Source organism: Lissotriton vulgaris, chromosome 2_1 (genome assembly GCF_964263255.1).
Source record: "Lissotriton vulgaris chromosome 2_1, aLisVul1.2, whole genome shotgun sequence".
Lineage (NCBI taxonomy): Eukaryota > Metazoa > Chordata > Amphibia > Caudata > Salamandridae > Lissotriton > Lissotriton vulgaris.
The window spans coordinates 1,728,135,816-1,728,159,527 of NC_141687.1; the positions used below are offsets into that span (position 1 = coordinate 1,728,135,816).

At 44.0% G+C, this 23,712-nt stretch overlaps 1 protein-coding gene across 1 annotated transcript in view; it reads left to right on the forward strand.

The window, feature by feature from the left end:
• LOC147733201 (mucin-2-like) overlaps positions 1-23,712 on the forward strand; it is a 1,190,401-nt gene that overhangs the window by 821,268 nt on the left and 345,421 nt on the right. Inside the window, exons 26-27 of the mRNA XM_086957735.1 lie at positions 10,680-10,811; positions 15,280-15,424. Of these exons, the coding sequence (XP_086813861.1) occupies positions 10,680-10,811; positions 15,280-15,424 (277 nt within the window). The remainder of the gene's footprint in view (positions 1-10,679; positions 10,812-15,279; positions 15,425-23,712) is intronic.

Consider the following 23,712-nt stretch of genomic DNA (forward strand, 5'->3'; position numbering starts at 1 on the left):
TTTATGACATTAGTGTTGCCCCTATCACTGACCATCCCTTTCCAATGTGGACTTTTCACACGCCCGCTGTTTAGATCAATACCAGCGCAGCTCTCTGTGACGTCCGTGTGAGTCCTGCTGCTGACCCTCCCTTCACAAGGTAATACAACAATATTTTTCTAACTTTCCTTTATAAATTTCTGCAAGTAATAACACAAAAACAGCGCTATTCTGTCTGTTCCTGTTTCTTCACTTGCTTCAAAGAGAAAATACTTCCTGTCACTACGAGTAAAAACCACTGTTTTCCCTTCATTTAAGCTCGTAGCTGGCCTATTACTCCTCTAGGGATACTCCCCCTTTGGTTAAGGCCAAAGTTTCACAGGTGGGCCCTTTGCTGTCACTCACACTCTACTCTTATATGATATACAGCCTGATTCATCAAGCTGATATGCGCTCGCAAAGGGCCAGATTCTCAGAATCTGGCCCTTTGCGAGTGCGATTTTTGCATTTGGGATTCATCATCCCAAATGCAAAAATCGCTATTACCGAAATCGTATGTTTGCGAGGAATTGGATTTAAGGAATCTCTAATAGAGATTCCTTAAATGCAATTCATCAACCATTCAGAAATTGTGAAATCGCAATATTTGGTCGCAATTTACCACCAAGTCTGACTTGGTGGTAAATTGCGAAAAAAGAGTAAAAAGCACTTTAGTGCATTTTTTTCTTTTGCATGTTACACACACACATGTCCTTTGGACATGTGTGTGCGCAACACCTGTTCAAATGTGCATTTAAGGGGTGCTACAGGGTGTCCTTTGGACACCCCTGGCACCCTTCAAATCGCAATCTTATTTGCGATTAGCAAATTGCTAATCGCAAATAAGGAATACTCCCCATTCATTCCTATGGACCTTTTGGCCCATGGGAATGAATGGGGAGTTTTTCCTTATTTGCGATTAGCAATTAGCTAATCGCAAATAAAGAATGTGTAGGAATCGCATTTTTTTTTTTGCGATTCCTACATGAATACCGTTTTGCGAGTCTGGAATAGCGATTCCTTATGATTCGCTATTTCAGACTCGCAAAACGGCCCAATGATGAATCAGGCTGTAAGTCCCTAAAATAACACCTACACTCCTGCTTAAATTTTAGGTATTATGACAACAGATGAGTAACCTTCTGCAGTGTGATTTCCTTACCACACTCTTCTAAATTCCGTTCCCGGGACTCCAGGTATCTTGGTACCTGTACTTCCAGACAACATAGAACACAACACTAACACTTAACGTTAAACATATAGTTAATTTTCAGAAATCAAAATTCACTAATCACTAATCACCAAACTACTCAATAATAACCATTGCTCTGATATGCTACTGAAATGTGGATTGGTTTTGCCTTTGCACTGTGTCATGTTAGCCTGAGCTTATTAGAAGTTTAAATGCCATTTTCCTTTTCTGCAGCCTCTGCACACGACACATTTTGTTATTAAAGCTTTTCGCGTAGTAGAATATTTTGCTTCACACAAGAATAATATGTTTTTTATAATATCAGCCTTGTTGGTAAGATATGTCTGTACAGTGAGTGCCGAGGCCTTCAAGGTTATTTCAACACATCGCTTGTTGTTCATTTTGATCAGCGCCCTGGCTAGACATAATACATATGCAGCTGTGGCCAACTTTGTGTTTTAGGCGCAATTGATAATGAACTGCACAGAGCATGACACACACTTGATGAATATTCGCATGCAGAGTGTTGGTGCAGGAGATGATGTGATCCATTTCTGCTGAGACCAGAGGTATGGGCCCGCATTCTAAACCCAAAGAGACCTTCTGTAGATATAATATAATATATTAGCAAGGGAGGGTAAACTGAGGTTCTATTTAGACCTTTTCCCTTTAGCATTTTAACATGCTTTCTCCCTTTGTATTTTATGGAATAGTAATTATGCTCCTGACCTTGCTCCTTATAATATGTTTGCTTGTATTAGCTAAGATACTGCGCTTGAGAACACTGCATTAGAAATAAATATTTCAAACTTGCACATGTCATCATTTACTCCTCGTTCTGGACTGATATGTTAGTATAACAAAAGAGTGTCCATGTGTTCCACGTTACCTGAGGTGTTCTAAGTCCATGTTCTGGGTTGTCTAAACATTGGGGGTGTGTAAGAACCAATGAGACACTGATTGCTAGTCTGGTAGGGGATTTTGGATACTAAGGTGAGTTTTGGCACACCCTAATTCACTGAGGTTCCAAGTCTCTATGCACAGTTTTGTGTAGGAGCAGAATCCCTGCTACACTACCAGAAAAACGGATCCAGTGAAAGGCCAGGGATGAACACCTCACTGTCAATGAAAAATTCAATGGGCCCATATACACAATCAGATTTCTTGGCTGTTTCGCTTGGGGATGAGTTTTGTAATTTCACTTCAATCTTGATTAGTTAACTCACTTGTAGGCTCAACAAAAAAAAATGTGAGAGATTTATTCAAAGCTCGTTTCCCATATGTAAATGTTGTGTGTGTATATTCATTTTGTTTCTTTACTCTTTCTAACAATTAGTACTGTTAATGAGGGATTGCTCCGAGCAAGTTTTGTTTTCTTGAATCCTTGCTCCATGGGTATGATAATGACAGTTACACTTACTTCCAAGTGCGCTCCTATTTATTTGCACACCATACTCCAGGTACACTGCTCAAACACACTAAGTACTGGAGCCCATCAATGTGATGACTACATTAACCCTTTCGATGCTGATGACGAGCTCAGCTCGTCATCACCCACGGGTGTCGTGTGCTGATGACGAGCTGAGCTCGTCATGGAAACAGCAAAATAGTAATTCCCAGCACAGGAGGGGGAAAACGCCTAGCAGCCAAGGTGTTAAGGCGTTAACAATTCTGGCAGTAGAAGTGGATTTTCATAGGAAAACATTAGGCAACTGAGCCTTCATATGTCCTTCTCTGCAGTGCAAAAGTGTTCCAATGACAACCATTTCTTCACTGTCAAAGTTGACAGAACATGTTTTGCACGGATGCTAGCCATTGCAAAACTTTCCATATGGCTGAGATACCCGCCACCCCCTCTCAACACAATCCCCAAAAGGAGGGAAACCGGAAACAGTTCTTAAAGTTTTTGGATGTGGGATGGAGTGACCATCCCGGCCGTATTTATTAAAACAAAAAATTTAAAACATTAAACGTTTTCATGTTATGTACAATTTCATTATCACATTACGAGTTTGGCTAACCTTAACATAATCTCTAATACAGAGGTTCTCCTAGCCGAACTAGCATCCTACATAAAACATTCTCCAAGAACACTGAAATTGTACATCCTAACGTTTGAGGGCCAACGGCAAGGTCATAACCGGTGTCAAGATCCCTAACCAGACTTACCCCTCCCACTTGGGAGGGGCGACAGCACAGAGGCTTACCTCAAGTGCAACTACTAAAAATTTCCCTTGTCTTGACGGGGGCACTTAAGACTCGACGCCATTTAAAGGTCGTTCGAACACTTGTGTGTGGTATCTAGCAGGTATCGTTGACCTCTCCCCACCCCACACAACTTACCGCATCTGCCGTCGCAGATGACACTGGCCCCGGGAAATTCCCCAGGAGGGGGCTGTAACCCCTCCTACAAAGGAAGGGGCCTTGACCGCCTTTCCTTTACTTCCGGCGTCCCGCCCTTAGACGGGACCGCCTCCCCACTGAGGGGCCAATGGCCACCTCTCCCGAGCGCTCCCATCCGTGTTGGGTGACGCCCACTCATAGGGATCTACCAATTAGTGCTCACCGATCATGACCTTACCGCCTACCAAAAAATAAATACGACAATTCTTACTCAAACCTATGAAAACATTGGTCGCTACGACCGAAAGAACATGCTAGAAATGTAACACTACATCAAATCATTTTAATCGTAACAACCTAGACGAGATTCACCATTCTTTATTACGATTAACCACAAACTGATACTGTCACAGCCTGTAAACGAGATGGAAAAACAAACTTATAAATTCACTTTATTGCACAACAACTTGCTGTCCTCAGGGGCTGGTGGGTGGGTCAAAATTGGCTCTTCGTTCCGTCCCGAGCTCACGTGTAGCGAGGAGGTGCAGCTTCGGAGCACAAGAACAAGAGGACGTCTTCTGGTCTTGTGCCTTCTTTTATCCGTCTTCAGGGCGGGCGAAAACCCGCCCCTGCCTGCCCCGAGGGCGTGGCTGGCTGCGTCGGTGTCTAGGCCAGCCCACTCTAGGGCGGGAAAAAGCGCGCCCCGGCTACGCCGCTTCGGGCATACCAGCCGAGACGCGCCTCCCGCCCAAAAATGGCTTCCCGGGGGGATCGAGGCACTCATCCATACGTTCGGGGGGACCGAGTGGTCGCCCCTTTCCATATGGCTGAGATACCCGCCACCCCCTCTCAACACAATCCCCAAAAGGAGGGAAACCGGAAACAGTTCTTAAAGTTTTTGGATGTGGGATGGAGTGACCATCCCGGCCGTATTTATTAAAACAAAAAATTTAAAACATTAAACGTTTTCATGTTATGTACAATTTCATTATCACATTACGAGTTTGGCTAACCTTAACATAATCTCTAATACAGAGGTTCTCCTAGCCGAACTAGCATCCTACATAAAACATTCTCCAAGAACACTGAAATTGTACATCCTAACGTTTGAGGGCCAACGGCAAGGTCATAACCGGTGTCAAGATCCCTAACCAGACTTACCCCTCCCACTTGGGAGGGGCGACAGCACAGAGGCTTACCTCAAGTGCAACTACTAACAATTTCCCTTGTCTTGACGGGGGCACTTAAGACTCGACGCCATTTAAAGGTCGTTCGAACACTTGTGTGTGGTATCTAGCAGGTATCGTTGACCTCTCCCCACCCCACACAACTTACCGCATCTGCCGTCGCAGATGACACTGGCCCCGGGAAATTCCCCAGGAGGGGGCTGTAACCCCTCCTACAAAGGAAGGGGCCTTGACCGCCTTTCCTTTACTTCCGGCGTCCCGCCCTTAGACGGGACCGCCTCCCCACTGAGGGGCCAATGGCCACCTCTCCCGAGCGCTCCCATCCGTGTTGGGTGACGCCCACTCATAGGGATCTACCAATTAGTGCTCACCGATCATGACCTTACCGCCACAGGTCCGGATAGTTGACCGGCTATCCGGACCCCCCACAAAACTCCTACCTAAAGGTCATGTTTTAAAGATTTTAACCAGGCTAGGAAGTCTCCTATGAGTAACTCATTCCCCGCCCTTGACAAATGCACACCATCCCCCAGATACATACTGTCATCATTAATACAACTATGCGAGATCGAATGCAATGTCTTGGAACGGAACAACCTACTCACTTTGTTATTCAATTTTTTAACAGAATGATTCAAAGCAGGGATCGAGATAGCCCCCCGCCACACTTTTCGTGGGATCATATGAGACCACGCAATCAGGCACCCCGGAACTCTCCCCGCTAACCAACTTACCGTGGAAAGCATAGCCTCCAGGAGAAGTCGTCTACCGGTGGTGACTAAATCATTGCCCCCTAAATGCACTATGACTATGGACGGCGGTGACCTCATCCGCTCTAACAAGCCCTCAAAAAATTCCTGAAACTGGTCAATACAGAGACCGCCCCTTCCGTAGAAGGACACTCTGTACCCGTATTCCCCAGGTATGTGAAACATGTCACCTGCTTTGAATACGTCTGCGGCCCGTCTCACGTATGAGTGGCCCACGACCCACACCTCCTTCCTCACAGCCGGTGACGTGCGACCGCTGGCCTGGTGTTGGGTCGACTGCTCAGTCTGCCCTGCCGCGTAGGCTTGCGCAACTGAAAACAAACAAAAGACAAGAGGCGTGAGTACATGATTACAGCTTCACAACATGTGCAATCGCACGTACCTCTTATAACAATTGGAGGACCAGCGCCCCACACGTTTCACTTGTTCCACATTAAGACCCCTGGCTGTAGCTTCAGTGGCAGCCCCTATACGAAAGGAGTGGGTCCCAAATTCGCCCGGGTCCAAGCCCGCTGCGGCAATGGCCATTGCAAGAACCCGTTGAAACTGAAACCTCGTCAGCGGGGTGGCGTCTGCATGCCTCAACAATGTCCCCCCCCATGATGCCACTCTCTGTGCTAGGTAATCTTCTAAGCACTGTACCGGACACATGGATGACTCGGGGTCCCTGCGAATGATCGTGCAGTCCCCTCTCCCATCTTGGTCAGTCTTAGACCTGAGAAAGGAGACAATCATCGCATCCCCCCTGATCTGAACATGTTCCCTGCACAAGCCCCCCGTCACATCCTGTTTGTTCCTTGCAACCAGCTCACTAACTCTCATAGCCCCGTGAAACGCCAGCGTAAATGCAGTTCGGAACAAACAGGTCTCAAAAGGGGACGAGCATGTGTTAGGGAGTGTGTCCAGTAACTGGGACAACCTGTCTAGACCTATCGGTCGTCTCACGTCTACTCTGCGACCCTCTAGGCGTTGCCACCCACGCAGCGCTTTCTGTACTGTGAAAGACGCTGTTGGGTCCAGGATGCCATGGGCCCTGGCAACAAAGGAAATGGCGGCACGATGCCTTTGGGCCGTAGCCACCGATTTCCCAGCCCTATGTAAAGACATCAGAAAGAGTACTACCCACTCTTCCTGACCCCACAGACCCCCTCTCTCTGCCCCTAAAAAGGCTAAATAGGCCTGGAACGCCCCTTCATATGCCTTCCTTGTCCTGGGTGCTAGACTCTCTCCCACGAGGTGACGAAGTTCGGGGCACCGAGAGACCAGAGAGCTTCGGGGAAGGGTGCCGGCTCCGGGTCCGCTGAAGGGAGGAAACCCGAGAAAGCCTGCATGTGAAAACGAGACAGTGCGTCAGCAGCCTGATTCATCACCCCTGGGACATGTTTTGCTCTGAATACCACGTTCAGTTGCATACATAGTAGGACAATTTCTTTGAGCAGCCTCAAAATCAACTTACAATGGGCTGACTGACTATTGATGCATTCTACCACTGTCATATTGTCGGACCAAAAAACGACAGAATGATCTCTGAAACCTTCTGGCCAGGTTCTCAGGGCCACGAGAATGGGAAATAATTCAAGGAAAGCAATATTACTCGTTAGCCCATTCTCGTGCCACCATAGGGGCCATCTTTGAGCAGACCAGTTTGTGCCGAAGATGGCGCCAAAACCTATGCTTCCTGCTGAATCTGTCCATAGCCCAAGCTCTTCTGAGGACACGGCTGGCTTGTTCCAGACGACTCGGCCATTGAAGTCCGCCAAGAATGCTAACCATATCCGCATGTCCTGGCGGACCTCAGCCGATAACCTCGTGCGATGATGACCCTCCTTCAGGCCAACCATCGCTTGGGCAATGGAGCGGGAAAAGGGGCGAGCCATTGGGATTACCCTCAAGGCAAAGTTCAACTTTCCCACTAATTGTTGCAACTGATGCAGTGTAACCTTAGGTGTATTCAAACATACTCGGAGGGCTGTCCTGAATTTCAACACTTTGCTAGCTGGTAAACGGAAACACCCCTCCCTTGAGTCCAACTCGATCCCCAAAAACTCGAGGCAAGTCGTGGGACCCATAGTTTTACCCGGTGCCAACGGCACGCCAAATTGACCCATCAACACACAGAATTCATCTAAGGCCTGGGCACATTCGAGATTTCGGGCGGGACCAAGGAACAAAAAGTCGTCAAGGTAGTGCATTACATTTCGAAAACCCGTTTTCTTAGTGAACACCCATTGCAGGAAAGTACTGAATTGCTCAAAATAAGCACATGATATAGAGCATCCCATTGGCATACACCTATCCATGTAAAATGATCCCTGGAACCCGAATCCCAAAAGACGCTGATCGTCTGGGTGTACCGGGAGCAACCGGAACGCTGACTCGATATCAGATTTCGCCATCAACGTCCCGGGCCCCAGGCGATTCAAGATGGCTACTGCCTCATCAAAAGATGCGTATCGCACCGAACAAACTTCTGGATCAATTGCGTCGTTCACCGAAAGACCATGTGGAGCAGACAGATTATGAATCAATCGAAACTCACCTGGGTCCTTCTTGGGGACCACCCCTAACGGAGAACAAACGAAATCCGGTACCGGGGGTACACTAAACGGGCCGGCGACCCGTCCCCGGCTAACCTCTTTCTGAATTTTCTCTTGCACTACAGATGTATGTTGTAAAACGGAAAGTTGATTTTTGCACATCCCTACACCCTGAAAGTCCCCTACCGGGATGCGGAAACCATGTGTAAAACCGTTCCGCAGCACCCCGGCAGAAGTCCGATCCGGGTATTCGCTGAGCCAGGGAATCATTGCCAAGGTATCAATCGGAGTTGGTAAAGGCGCCCCTCGGCCTAGATTAGACCTGTTTGGCGCCTCCCTTACCCCCATTCTCACTCGTTCTGGCTCTGCACGATGACTCAGGATGGGATGACCCACACGTACTACATTCGTGTCTAAATTTACATGATCCCGGAGGCCTGGTACATTTCCCTCTGTTGAAGTTATAACAGAAACCCTTTCTCCCTGTATTGCCTGCGGGCCTCGACTGGTCGTCGGTGCTAGTACTTGGTCGAAAGGGCGACCCCATATTTTGGCGGGAGTAATCAACAACATTGCTCCCAACCAATGGCATTCTTAACATTCCCGATTCTTTCATTTTATCCCATGTTAAAGAATCGTAACAATCCCAGGTCAAACTCTTGTTATGTTCTTTTTCTTTCCTGAACAGATTATCATAACAAAACCAATGGTTACCTTGATACGCTGTCGAGTAACCCATAATTCTTGATTGGTAAACGGGAAACTCAGGAAGCAACTCGGGCCTACGTTCCCCCAAAATCGATGTAAAAATACCCCACGCATTGCCCCAGTTACCAATATTCTCATTTACCTTAAAGGCGGCCATTTTTGCGCGCCAAACACTCGGATGCATTAGGTCCTTCTGACTTTTTACATGCTCCACATCATAATGATCAACAAGCAAGGAAAAAATATTCACGTATTCCCCTGCCCAGATCTTTTCCTTTATCGCTAAGGGCACATGTTGTCCCAATCTCTCTCTACGAGAGGGTGCTGACTCGTCCCGTGCAATCGGCAATGGCCGCTTACCTGAACCGGACGCAGCTTCTGCCGCTTGCGGCTTGTCTATCCCCGCCAACGGTGCAGCCACTCTAGCTGCCTCTTTCTTGTCACGAAGCCCTTTTATCAGCGCCTGTGCCTCGGCAGCCGTGGCGCCATCACTGCTATCCCCCAACCATGCTGCTAGCTGTGCTGCCAGCTCGGGGGGCATGTCTTCCTTGGGTGTCGGGGTGACGACAACGGGGATTGGATTCCCCTCGACCGGTACTGGGGTCGGCGCCTCGAGCGGGGCAGAGGGAACCGGGGCGTCCCCACCGGCTGGAACCCTTCTCGGCCTCTTAGGTCTCCCTCCAGCCGGCGCAGGGCCCGAACCCTCCTCCCCATCTCGCTCCGCCAACCGTTTCTTTATGTCGGACACCTCTTTGCAAAGGGCCCGCACCATCTGGTCGGTCGTCATTCTCTTTGCGCCTTTCTTGGGCATCTCTCCGAGGAAGTATCTGGAAGACAAAGAAAAGGATCAAAACGCTCAAAATTGGCTCTTCGTTCCGTCCCGAGCTCACGTGTAGCGAGGAGGTGCAGCTTCGGAGCACAAGAACAAGAGGACGTCTTCTGGTCTTGTGCCTTCTTTTATCCGTCTTCAGGGCGGGCGAAAACCCGCCCCTGCCTGCCCCGAGGGCGTGGCTGGCTGCGTCGGTGTCTAGGCCAGCCCACTCTAGGGCGGGAAAAAGCGCGCCCCGGCTACGCCGCTTCGGGCATACCAGCCGAGACGCGCCTCCCGCCCAAAAATGGCTTCCCGGGGGGATCGAGGCACTCATCCATACGTTCGGGGGGACCGAGTGGTCGCCCCTTTCCATAAATTCCCCAATGCCTACTAGTACTTAATGGGGCTTTAAATAGCCACAAGGCACCACTAATAAATGTGGTAATATCCTTAGTGCTTATTTTATAGTTCAACCCGCACAGACACTGACAATTAACAGACATAATTAAAAATTATTGTTGTTTGCGAGACAACTAGATGCTTTGGAAAATTCAAAGATTGGGACTCTATAACAATTACTGAAAAAGGAAAAAAATCCCAAAATTTATTGAATTTCCCAGGTTAATTAATTAGTTGCTGAGCATTTAAAGTCTGCATTTAGAGTTTTCTTGTTGCCACTAAACTGGCCCAAATTAACACAAAATATGCCCAGTTTAGCATTGTGGATCTGGCTACACTGAGGTCTAAATTAGCATTCTAGCCAAGGCCACACTGCTGTCCAATTCAGTATTCTAGCTTGGGACAGCTATTGGACCTGTCTGTCTTATCCCCTATTACTCAAGTCATTATCCTGAGACCTATGGTAATCAAGGACCTTTCCTCTATTGAACATCATCATAGAATCAAACAGTGCACATATCAAATGAAGGGCATCAATTGACTTTAATACCAAGGGACTTACCTCAAAACTGTGTGGGGCCGAAAATGTTAGAGGTAAAACGTTGCACAGGAATTGCACATTAAATTACATTTATTTAAAGGAAAATAGCGTTGACAGTATATACACTGCTAATCTAACTAATGTTTCTGTATTCCTATTTCTCCTTATGACAGCTCTGTTTTGTGATTACTACAACCAACAAGAGGGTCGGTGTGAGTGGCACTACAAGCCATGTGGAGCCCCCTGCATGAAGACATGCCGCAACCCTAGTGGACAGTGCCTCCATGATATACCAGGCTTAGAAGGTAAGTAAGATACCTTTGTGAAGTTTTCTCACTTTCTGTGCATTTTGGTGCTTTGACGTCTCTTTGCAACTATCTATTTCCAAGTGACACCCAGACAGCTGGAACTTAAGCATGATAACATTTCTATTAAAAAATTCTCAATCTAGGCCTCCTCATCTATCTCAACCAAGACACCTAAACTCCCCACAAAAAATGTTTATATAGCAGGAGCTGTGAAGGAAAAAAGATAAACAACATGTGTGTTAGCACAGGGATCCTGTTCTCATCTTTGAGTGGAGTTCTCTGCTATGAAGCATTCTGCACAGCAGGTTTAGTATCCAGCTGTGAATATCAAATGATCATTCCAGGAATACATGGATGTCTGGGATAGGCACCCCTTGGAATGCATGTTTCTGGGATTTTATATGCATTTCAGAAAATCATAAATCTACACTTGTACTTAGCTGTACATCTGGTAGTGCAGGCTTTAAGCTGCTTTTGTGAATAAGGCCCACTGTTAATTATTTACCACAACTACTTTGTGACTAACTTTACCTTAAATCTGAGCAGCATCATGACAGAGCACTGAAAGCAAACAATTTATCTTTTAGTAGGAGAGGATGTTTTCTTCAATGTATATTGTCACGGTTACACAGTGGATGCAATGCCTATAATGAAGAACCAGACTGTGGGCAAAAGTTCTGAATTTTCTGCCCATGGCAATAACCTCCTCATTACGAGTGGCCTGTAAAAGTCTCTGTTATTTCCCTAATCTGAATTTACGCTTATCAGGGCTCCATTCAATTATGCATGAGAGAAAATAGAGACAGTTTTGAATTTTGCAGGAAAAGCATGTGGAATATGCTTGTTTTTCCCCAGCAGTCTACCGTAAGACTTATCTTGCTTGCTGCAGGTAAAATCTTTGAGGGAAATACATTGAGCAGCAGGTTCTCACTAAACTAGGGCCTACGTGTCTTTCTGGATCAGTGCATGGCTGTCTCCACAGGGCATATCTGTGATGGAACATTTTGCCTGCTCCCTCCTACAAAAGCCTTTCTCTTCATCTGATTAAGTGCTTGAGGACACTTGGTTAGTGGAAGGAAACGTTATAATCTCATGCATATTTTGATGAAAACAAGACAGGTTTGACATTATGTAGTAAGGTAATTCCATAACAACAGATTTGTTTTAGATCCTGTATTACCTCTGAGCCACTGATACCAGCTAACTGGCATTATTCTTTTGCCATCCAAAATTTCTATTGCTAGTAATGGGAACCCAATATGATGGCACAACCAGGATGACTCCAGTGTGTGAAAGCCATCAGAATACATATCAAACTCCCTAATGTCAGTTGTTAGTAGGAGAATGATAAAAAGTGTACGTTCACACTTTGAAATCCCGAATATCTGTTCATGTATTTTTTCTTGGGAACAGCTTTTACAATGCTGTTTCCACAGGGCATGGATTCACAACACGGTCGATACAACAACTGCTTTGTTACCACGCGTGCCATCACATTGCAAGTCGTATCAGCGACTTGCTGTAGGGGGCGTGCAATACCAGAGAATGTGTTAGATTTTAAATCCAACACCTTCTCTGCTGTTGCACAAACTGGAGTAGGAATAGTAATTAATACTATTCCTAAGTCCAGCTTGCCCCCTACAGCAAGATGTTGATACGAATTTAGATGTAATGGCACTTGTGGTAACAACGCGGTCATTGTAACGACCGCATTGTAAAGGCATGCGTTGTGAATGTAAGCGCTGAAACGTCATACATTCATTTTTTCTATACATAAATGTTTCCAAAAAAACACAATTATTTATTGGAAGTACACTGAGATCAAAGAATTCACAAACTATGCAAACAGATAATTTGACCTGTTAAGATAATTTATGTTAAATATGTTTCTTGAGCACAATCAATGCCTATAATGAATTTTAGTGCCAAGCAGGAGCTGCTGAGTATTAACGTTGTAGGCATGTGTTAATTTAGGATTAAATATTTATTTTACTAAAGGAACAGATGAGGTGCAAACTTCAGTATCATGTCCTTATTACCAGAACGAAATATTTCTTGGTCTATATGGAGATTTAATTTAGTTGTGTACATAAAGTTGGAAAAAAATATCCTTTGTGTTTTTTTCTTGTGTAATGTTTACTCACCATCATGATGAACATATGGAGAAATTCTAGGGTATTATTGAGGGTTCCATGTTTAAATATCCAAACCAAAAATATAGTAAAAAACAATATCAATGTAAAAATATCGATTACAAAAATATCGACTCCCTATACTTAAACAGGTAAGTGCAATAATATTGGCTCAAAAATATAGATGTAAAAAATATGGATGTAAAAAATATCGACCTTAAAAAATAACATAAATTAAATGAAATTAATTAAATAATTTTAATATTATTAACAAATTAAATTAATGTAATATATATTTTAACTAATTAAAACAAAGAAACTTAATTTAATAAATATAAACACAAAAAAGTGCATATACATATATTTACTTGAATACATTTTAACTATTATCTTTATTTAATTTAGAAACTTTATTAATTATATAAAATAAAATAAACACATATATAAATAATTTAAAATAAAATAAAATATTCTATATTTAATTAACACATTAAACTATTAAACAAAATAATACATACATTTAATAACAAAATAAAAACATTAGTAGTTAAAACATTCGATAGCGGGAGGGTAAAAACTTCGATTCCCACTCCAATGAGTGCAACAGTAGGGAAAGCGCTGGATAGCGTAGGGGTAAAAATTACTATTCCCACTCCAGTGAGTGCAACAGTAGGGAAAGGGCTGGATAGATTGGGGGTCAAATTTACTATTCCCACTCCAGTGAGTGCAACAGTAGTGAAAGCGCTGGATAGCGTAGGGGTAAAAATTACTATTCCTACTCCAGTAAGTGCAACAGTAGAGAAAGCGCTGGATAGCGGAGGGGTAAAATATACTATTCCCACTCCAGAGCGTGAAACAGTAGGGAAAGGGTTGGATAGCGTATGGGTAAAAAAATGACTATTCCCACTCCAGTGAGTTCAACAGTAGGGAATGCGCGGGATCCCAAAACAATAAAAAACAAAACATTTTTATTAAATGTAATTTCCAATGTTTACATGATTAATATATAAATGTAAATATATTATTATTAACAAGGATAATAAAACATAATTATTTACACATTATTTAGCACTATAATATCCACAACACACACCTAAAATGAATTACACAATTATAATTAATAATAACTAAATAATTAATAGTAATTAAAATATTTAATAATTGATCAATAAAAAATGTATTACTTACCACCCTTCACACCATTTACACAAATAAACACCACAACTCACACCTAAAATTAATTAAACAATTAACATAATTAATTATTAATTGACTAATTGAAATTAATGAACAACTAATTATTAAACTATTATTAATTAAAAAATTAACACATTAATCAATCAATTAATGTCATACGATTAAATTACTTTCAACCCTATTCCCCTATAAACCCACAACCCGCTACGGAACTAATAACTCAAAATTTACCTTAAAATAAATTAATAAGTAGAAAAATTCTAAAACATATAATGAAATGACAAACAATTCTTATTAGAAACACTGAAATACATAACATTATTAATAAATCGATATTTTTGTCAACTATATTTTTGTAAATGATATTTATTACAACTATATTTTTGTAATCAATATTACTTACCTGTCAGTCGACATTCTTGTCAACTATATTTTTGTTGTCGATATTTCTTCCAAACAATATTTCTGCGGCAATATTAATGTCCCACAATATTTTTTTGTTGATATGCCTGCTCTGCACCATTATTGAGATTATACTAAATAACCCAATGTTCATGGGGATATTATTAATGGGTGGTATAAAACTACAACCTATGTGCTCTGTTTCCAAAAGACTATAAATGGGACCTCATGTGTTTTAAAGTTCACAAGAAGCAGTGAAATTAAAACTGATTTCTCAATCCTCACACTGCAAGTGTACGTGGCATGGTGGATACTTCTATGTAATGTATGAAAAAATGTATGAGTTATCTATATGATATGTAAAACAGATAGCAATCTTTGATCAAACTGAAAATAAAATATTTTGTAGAAACAGGTTAATGTGATGTAGGAATATTTTTGAAAGCATTTCAACTTATTCAAATCTGCTGATTCATAAAAATGTATAGGCAATAAACTGCCCTTCATAGTATTACTTATTGTTTTACATTCACATAGTATATTTGATAATGCAAACCTCTCAGTCTGGACCAACCGGGTGTCTCTCACAGAGATTTATTAGTTCTCAAAAACGTGTTTCCAGGGTAGGTCATCCCACAAATTGGTCTTCAGTTCTCTGCAATGAAAGCAGCCACCTGAATCCAGTTGTTGTCTGATCATATTCACCTTTAATTCTTTTTCCTGTGTTCCTCCAGGCTGCTATCCTAACTGTCCCACAGACAGACCTTACCTTGAAGAGAACAGCATGGAGTGTATAGCACAGTGTGGTTGTTACGATGTTGATGGAAAGTATTACAATGTCGGAGATCAGCTAGACATCTGCGATAGCTGCCTCAACTGGTAAGATTTCAAGCGACTCCTTCAGTTGACAGACACATGGTGGTTATTTAGATTTTACCAGATGTGTGACTGCCACCAAAAAGAATGTCATTCTTGCCTGTACGATTTAGAGCTTGCTGCTATGCATACCATCTAAATAGCACAGATGGGACATTCACTTATTTATAGCAGATTTGCCAATTGTACCAAGCTATGTTTGACCCGAAAGTTTATCAAATTTGAAATGATCACTGCAAAACAATGAGGAAATAAACAATTACTAGCTCCATTACTTATATGTGAAAAAATACATGTATCCGTCCTAAGGGCCTGATATCCCACTCCATCACGAATGTTAACTCCATCTGGAGTAAAGAGTCTGCTGTGCCTTGCGTGTGCTTTTAAATTTCACTTTCCTTGTAGCACTTAATGGGGGAGGTGCCTGGCTCCCTTTTAAATGTTCTAGTTTCTTTCCTTGTAGCACCTAAGTGCTGCAGTTGCCTGGCTCCGTTTTTGTCTCTTTGCCCTCGTCCTTACCTGATCCAGGAGCACTTGGTGAGTGCTATCACCACCCACCCTGCCCTCTCCGGACTGGGGGGATTGGGCCATGCCCCTGGAGGCATCTACTTATGTATGGCCACAGCTCTGTGGCATGCAGCGGACGTGTCACTGGCACGCAAGGCAAGTCAGTCTGTGCCTGTCGTGTCTAGCAGGGTCTAGGGGCCTGAAACCCTGCCAAATTTAACCATCCAATCTAGGATAACTAATTTCTCTGACTTACTCAGAAGTTTAGTGCCTACAATCGATACAGGATGGATCCTGTGGGCCAGATTCACAAATGTAATCTGAGACAAAATCCAAACTTTAGGACTTTCAGTATTCACAAAAGGCATTAGTAGTAGTAAAGTTAGGGTTCCTAACTTTACTACTCCTAATCTGAGACAAAATCCTAACATTACGACTTTCGGAATTCACAAAAGGCATTTAGGAGTAGTAAAGTTAGGATTCCTAACTTTAATACTCCTAAACTCCTTTTCTGAATACCAAAAGTAGTAAAGTTAGGATAAAGTTAGGATTTTGTCTCAGATTAGGAGTAAACAAAAATTTCAAATTTATCACTGAAAAACAGCCCAACTCCCTTTTTTTAACGAAACTTGGCTAAGTAAAACCTCAGCACCTGATATCTTAGATGCAATCCCAGTAGGTAACGGTATTTCAAGGCAGGACCACCTCTTAAAAAGAGGTGGAGGGATAGCAATTGTTCATAAATTGGCTATAAAATCAAAGACGGCAATATTGAGAATTGTGAAGCTATATCCTTTTCGCTTGTATTAGTTGGAAATGCGGCTCTCATAGTATTTTTAATGTACCGGCCACCTGGCCCCGTATCTCAATTCATCTCGAGTTGGGAGAGTATACCTAGACCATAACAATGTGTTAGTCCTAGGTGACTCGAACATGCATTTTGATAAAGATTCTAACTTGGATGCTCTAGCTCTTTGTAGAGAAATGGATACGGTAAACCAAACCCAAAGAGTGTTTACACCAATTCATCAACTAGATCACATCTGAGACCCCATTTTTGCCAACTTACACACCTTAAAATTATGGAACCATTAATAGTTCCCTGGTCTGACCATTTTAGGGTGCTGTCACTCTGCCGCTGCATAGAATTACTTTAAATGCCATAGCAAAACAAGTGACTAGAAGAAGGAAATTGAATTTTTTCAGTTCCACAATATTTACAGAGTCCCTCCTATGTAATTCACCCTAGTTTTGGGACAATGTCACTAGCTCCCAGATTGAAAACTGGATATCAACAGCACTGGATGAAGATGTGCCTTGGATATGGGGTAAGAAGAATCCCAGGGGGCAGAACTCTGTGCGCTGGTTTACTGATGAACTCAATTTAGCCGAAAAAGCGTGTAAGCGCTTAGAGTGCATATGGAGGAAAGACTATAGCCCTAGCAATAAATTCAACTAAGAAGCAGAACTTAAAAAGTACCATGCACTGATCAGAAGAACCAGATGCAGTTTTTATACCCATAAAATAGAAATGGCTAGTAGTTCATCGAAATAACTTTTTTCGATCCTCAAAGTTTTGTTATTCATGGACCACACTACGACGCCTGCTCCAGATTTGATGGAGGATTGCAATAAAATTGCACAATTCTTCTCCTCCAAAGTAGCTCAAATCTATGACACCTTACCTCTAGAAGCTCGGACTTTACCCAAAAGTGTCAGAGCGCTTCACAATAGAACCAAGTACGTTACAAAGAGGAGAATAATACATATTTACACATTACAGAAAAAAACGAGTAACAAAAACAGGTAAAATAAAACAATAGATGGCAGTCACACAAGAAACACAATAGGATGAAGATTGTAGAGACATAGATTACAAATTTACAATAATGAAAGAACTTCCTTGCGGGAGAAGAAAAGGGGCGATTTAGTTCTGGAAGTGTCTTTCAAAAAGAAGAGATTTGAGGTCAGTTTTGAAGGTCCGGTAGAGGTGGTGGTACAGAATAGTGGAGGTAGCAAGTTCCAGATTCTCACCGCATTGTCAGAGAAGGATTGAGCCATCAATATTTCCCTTTTGAATATGAGGGGGCTCAAGCAGTAACCTTTCCACATTGCAAGATGGTCTAGAGCATCCGAAGATTTTCAGTTTATTCGCCAGATATCAGGGGAGGAGGTGTGCAAGGCTTTGTGGGTGATACAGGCAGTCTTGTAGATTGATCTAGCCTCGATGGGGAGCCATCGAAGAGAAGACAAAATGAGTGTGATGTGAGAACTTCTTTTAGCCCCAAATATAAAATGAGCCACTGAATGGAGAACGGATTTAAGAGGGTAAAGGTGGGATTTTGGGAGGCCATCAAGGAGAGAAATGCAATATCCAATCCAGAGAGAACCAGAGATTGGACCAAGGTTTTTAGGTCTTGCTCCAGAAAGAAATGTCAAATCCCCCAGAGAAGACACAGTTGGTATTGTGCATTCTTTGCAATGGAATTCATGTGGGAGGGTAGATTGAGACTTTTGTCAAGTATGACACAAAGGGATTTTGCCCTGTCGACAATTATAGGTTTGTTGCTGAATACATTCAGCTGATCCATCCAAGATTGAACAAGAGGAGGAAAGAGTGAGGTAGAGAGGAGGATGAATTCAGTTTTGAAGGATTCAGAATGAGTTGATGAGCTAACATCCAGTTTTGAAAAGATTTGAGAGTAGAGTTGAATATTAAAATTTTGTGTGCGGAAGACACCTTAAGGTTGATTTGAGTTTCATTAGCATAGAGATGGTAGAGGATCCCAGATTTACTTAGGAGATTTCCCAGTGGTTCCTAATAGAGATTGAACAAAGTGAATAAAAGGATAGAACCTTGAGGGATGCCCTGACCAACCGCTAATGCATACAAAACACTGTTCCCTATTTTGGTCATTTGGCCAAGAGGAATGAGGCAAACCATTTAGGCACTGTGCCTTCCAACCCCATTCTCTGTAGAAGGGTGTTAAGGAGAGTGTTGTGATTAACAGTGTCAAAGACTGTAGAAAGGTCTAGAAGAATCAAAAGACAAGCCTCCCCTGAATCGAGTATATGCAGCGCATCATTGATCACTTGCAGCAGGGTTGTTTCAGTGCTGCAGTTTTGAATGAAACCAGACTAGAATTTGTCAAGAATATTATTGTCCTTAATATGTGGGGAAAGTTGTTTTGCTACATATCTTTCTGTGATTTTCGCAAGAAAAGGGAGGTTAGTGATGGGGCGTAAATTGTTTAGGTTATTCGCGTCAGCAGAGGGTTTTTCAGGAAGTGGGGTAACCTGTCCTGTTTTAAGTGCAACAGGAAGGGAGCCTTGGCTGAGGAAGAAGTTAACCAAACTGGCCCAATAGAAAAGACTATGGATGTATAAATCAATGGCAATGTCACTAGGGATGGGGTAAAAAGAAGGGTTAGAGGGTTTTGTTTCGAGGATGCATTTGAGGAGGGCATCTTCAGAGATGACATCAAAGTTCTGCCATATAACTACGGATTTGCGCTCCTCTAGGGGTGTAGGATGAATGACCTGATCCACCGGTGATTTCACTTTTTCATCAAAGAATATAGCAAATTCTGCTGCTTTCTTTGGAGAATCGTCAGGCTTTTTTTTTAGATTTATTTTAAGTAAAACAAGCGAGGCAAACACAATATACATAGCGCTTCGTTCACATGAGATCAGGTAGACAGTACATCAAATAATAAGCAATCGTTGTAGGGAGGGAGGAGCATAGGGGAGAGACCATAAGCAGATGATATTGCAAACAGCGAATGTGTGGTCAGGGGGAAAGTGGGATATCGATATAATCAACAGCAGGTGGTTTACATATGTCACCTCGAAACCTATTCCATTGCCCCCAGATTTTTCCCCATTTCCGGATACGGCCCCGGGCCAGATACACCGTTTTTTACCGAAACATGCACCAATCCATGTTTTCCTTCCACATCTCAACCGTAGGCGATCTTTGGGACCCCCACAGTTGTGCGAGTTCACGTTTAGCAATCATGGCCACCAGGGTCGCCCACCGGGTCTGGGCCACGTTATAGTCTGTGGATTCCCAGACGTTTAGCAAACAGCATCAAGCCTCCGGTAGGAGGGGGACGCCCGTAACTTCTTCCATCACATCATACACCCCGTTCCAATAAGCCACCACGTCAGGACATTCCCAGATAATATGTAGAAATTTCCCCACCAGACAACATCCCTGCTTACACAAACCCTCCTCCTCCTCCTCCTCCTCCTCCATGTGAACCAGACGAGGGCCCGTGACGTACACCCTATGAAGGATCTTAAGCTTAACCAGCCGAAGTCTCGCTGGGATCGCAACCTCCTTGGGAGAGGAAATCGCAGACTGCCAATCTTCATCATCTAATTCAAGACCATCTCGGACCCAGAGTTCACGCAAGGGCAACAGAAGATCCGATCTATCATTAATCAGCTTTTTATACACAAGGGAGATTGTACTATCCGGAACGTGGCCATCAACCAATCGATCCTCTCACGGGGACGACTCGGGTATCGTCTCCCCCACCGAAAAGACAGACAACAACGCATGGCGGACCTGAACATAGCGAAAATATTCCGAGTTCCCCAATTCAAACTCCTTCTTTAACGTATCAAACGATTTCACTTGTCCTTTGACCCATAAGTCTCCCACCTTGCTAATGCCAATGTGGTCCCATCTATCAAACCCTTTTGTCTTCCACAGAGTACCAACCTATCTGAGTCAAAAAGTGGGGTCGCTAAAGTCAGGCGGTCCTTCCAATCCATAGAAGCAGTTGCATCATGCCATACACGAACCGCTGTCCTAGTAGGCCCTGACAATGACCTGACCGCTGATTTTGAGTAGAGTGCCCTATAATAATTGCCGCCCGACAGCAACCATTTGTCCATAGCAAACGCGGGATTCAGTTCAGGACCATACATACCGTGATTAATGGCCCCCAACTGAGACACCCAATAATATCGCTTGATGTCCGGGAGGGCGATACCCCCATCGTACCACAGGAGTGTTAGGTTGGACAGCATAATGCGAGGTAAACCGTCCCATATCAATTTCCTCTGGAGACCCTCGATGTTACGAAAATAACTGGCAGGGACTATGTCAAGCGTATTTTGGAGGGCGTATAAGAAGCGAGGCAAAGACATCATCTTAAATCAATCGAGTTAAAGGTGAGAGAAGATTGAGCTCATACCGGGCTACAGGGTCTATGGAGACCCAAATACCCAGATATTTAAAATCCTGTTTGTGTCACCTGTATGGGGCAGTTACGCGGGAGGAGGGGGACATCGCCAGAAAGAACATATAGATATGATTTTGCCCAATTAATAATTAAACCCGAGTTTCTACCGAAGGAGGCCAGGTCATCACAGAAAACCATCAACGATTTCTTGGGTGAGGTGAGATATAGCAATATGTTGTCAGCATAGAGCGAAATGCGATCTTCATAATCAGTGGACCACCAAATACCCCTTATCGAGGGCTCCCAGCGGATCCAGGCAGCAAAGGGCTCCAGCGCCAGGGCAAACAGGAGCGGTGATAGTGGGCATCCCTGACGGATACCACGCCCGAGGCTAAATGGTACCAAAACTCGACCATTGACTACAATCTGAGCGAGCGGGTCTCTATAGAGAAGCTGGACCCAACCGATAAAGCCAGGACCAAACCCAAATTTAGCTAATGCAGCCCACAAATAAGGCCACTCAATGGTGTCAAAAGCCATTGTGGCATCTAAGGACGCCAAGATGGCCGGCTCACGCAACGTCCCAGCCCTCGCAAGAACTCCATGCAGATGCCTGAGATTCAATGCAGTGTTACGATGGGGAATGAAACCGGATTTATCTGGATGGACCAGGTCACTAATGACAGTGATCAAGCGATTGCCCAACACCTTTGCGAGAATCTTAGGCTCGGCGTTCAAAAGAGATATAGGACGATATGACCCACACTTGTCCCTTGGTTTCCCTTCTTTATGTACAATAACAATCGTTGCAAGTCGCTGGTCTCGGGAGAGAGAACCGCACTCATGAGACTCCAAAAACATATCTCTCAGATAGGGAGCTATCTTATCAGGTTGCAACTTGTATAGCTCTATCGGCAGCCCATTAGGACCCATGGCCTTACCAGACCGCAAGGAGCAGATCGCAAGGGCAACCTCATCGGCGGTTAGTGCGCTATCCATTTGCTCTCTATCAACGTCTGAGAGACTCGGCAGTGCAATGTCACGCAGCAACAAATGAGAGTCCTCCTCCGGCCTATCCGACACGGGGGAGTATACCATCCGAAAGTGATTAGCAAAGCACTCAACAATCTCTACTGGGTCTCTGACCCATATACCACTCACCCTCTCAATCTCAGGCACGACCCGACTAGCCCTGTCCTTCTTGTCCAACCATGCTATTAATTTACCTGCTTTATCTCCCACGTCATATAGACGACCCTGTTGCTCTCGACTCATGGCCTTAGCAGCATCTGTAACTAGAGCCCTATATTCCAACTGTTTCAATCTAAACATATGTGTTTTCGCACGGGTTACATCCTGCTCCAGGTCCAACTCAAGGTCTGCTATTTCAGTTTCGACATTCATCACCGCCTCATTGTTAAGGTTTTTAACGCCAGCAATCAAAGACAGGGCTTGAACCCTGAGAACTATTTTAAAGGCCTCCAAAAGTAACACTGCTGACGACACAGAGCCCTCATTTTCTGAAAAAATATAGATTAAGTGACTTTATCAAATTGTTACGAGTTTTAGGATTACAGAGATACCAAAGGTTGATCGGGGCCACCCGTCCCTCGGTCCCCGAAGATAATTCAATTCGAAGCCACAGAGGAGAGTGATCAGAAATTCCTCTGGTCATATGTTCAACCTCAGCAACAGAAGTCGCCTGTGCAGCAGGCACCAGGATGTAATCAATCCTCAAAAGGCTACCATGGGCACCGGAGTGGAACGTGTATTGCCGCTGAGTGGGATGCAACAATCTCCAACAGTCTACAAGGCCTAAGGTATCGATGAGACCACAAAGCCAGTTCTGCGCCCCCTTAAGGTCTCTAGGTGGATGTCTATCAAAAGTACCAGACACAACCGCATTAAAATCCCCACCCAATACCAATGACCCCTCGGGGAGAGCCAGGAGGACCCGCCCCAGATCTGCAAAGGTAGTAGACTGTAAGCCGGGTGGAACATATACAGATACCAGGGACAAGGTCCTACCCTCCCAACGACCAGTAAGGACGACATAGCACCCTCTAGCATCGAGAACCGTTGCATCCACCTTTAACGGGACAGAACTCTTAATAAGAATACCCACCCCTCGGGAACCTGAGGAAAACCCTGCATGAGCGGCCAAACGATACCCCTTCCTATTCATAGCAAAACATGTATTTCTGATCAAGTGAGTTTCCTTTAATAGGACCACATCTGGGGAATGACGTTTTAACTTCTGCAGCACCACTCCGCACTTTATCCTATCCCCCAACCCATTCACATTCCAACTCAGAAGTCTCAACCCCCTACCCCCATCCCACACAAGAAAGAAAGTCCAACCCCAAGAGGAACCCAGCGCTCCGCTCAGAAAGTCTTGAAATACATTGCCTTCCAGAAAACGAAACTGAAAGAACAACACAACCCCCATCCTCCCCACCAAACAACCCGTTACGACACCCCCCACCCTGCACCCCTGCATAAGACTAGAAAGCCGCCCCAACTTGCAATATGCCTGTCGCCCCCACATCTAAACTAATCCACATAAAGTAAAGCAGAGGAGGAAACGAC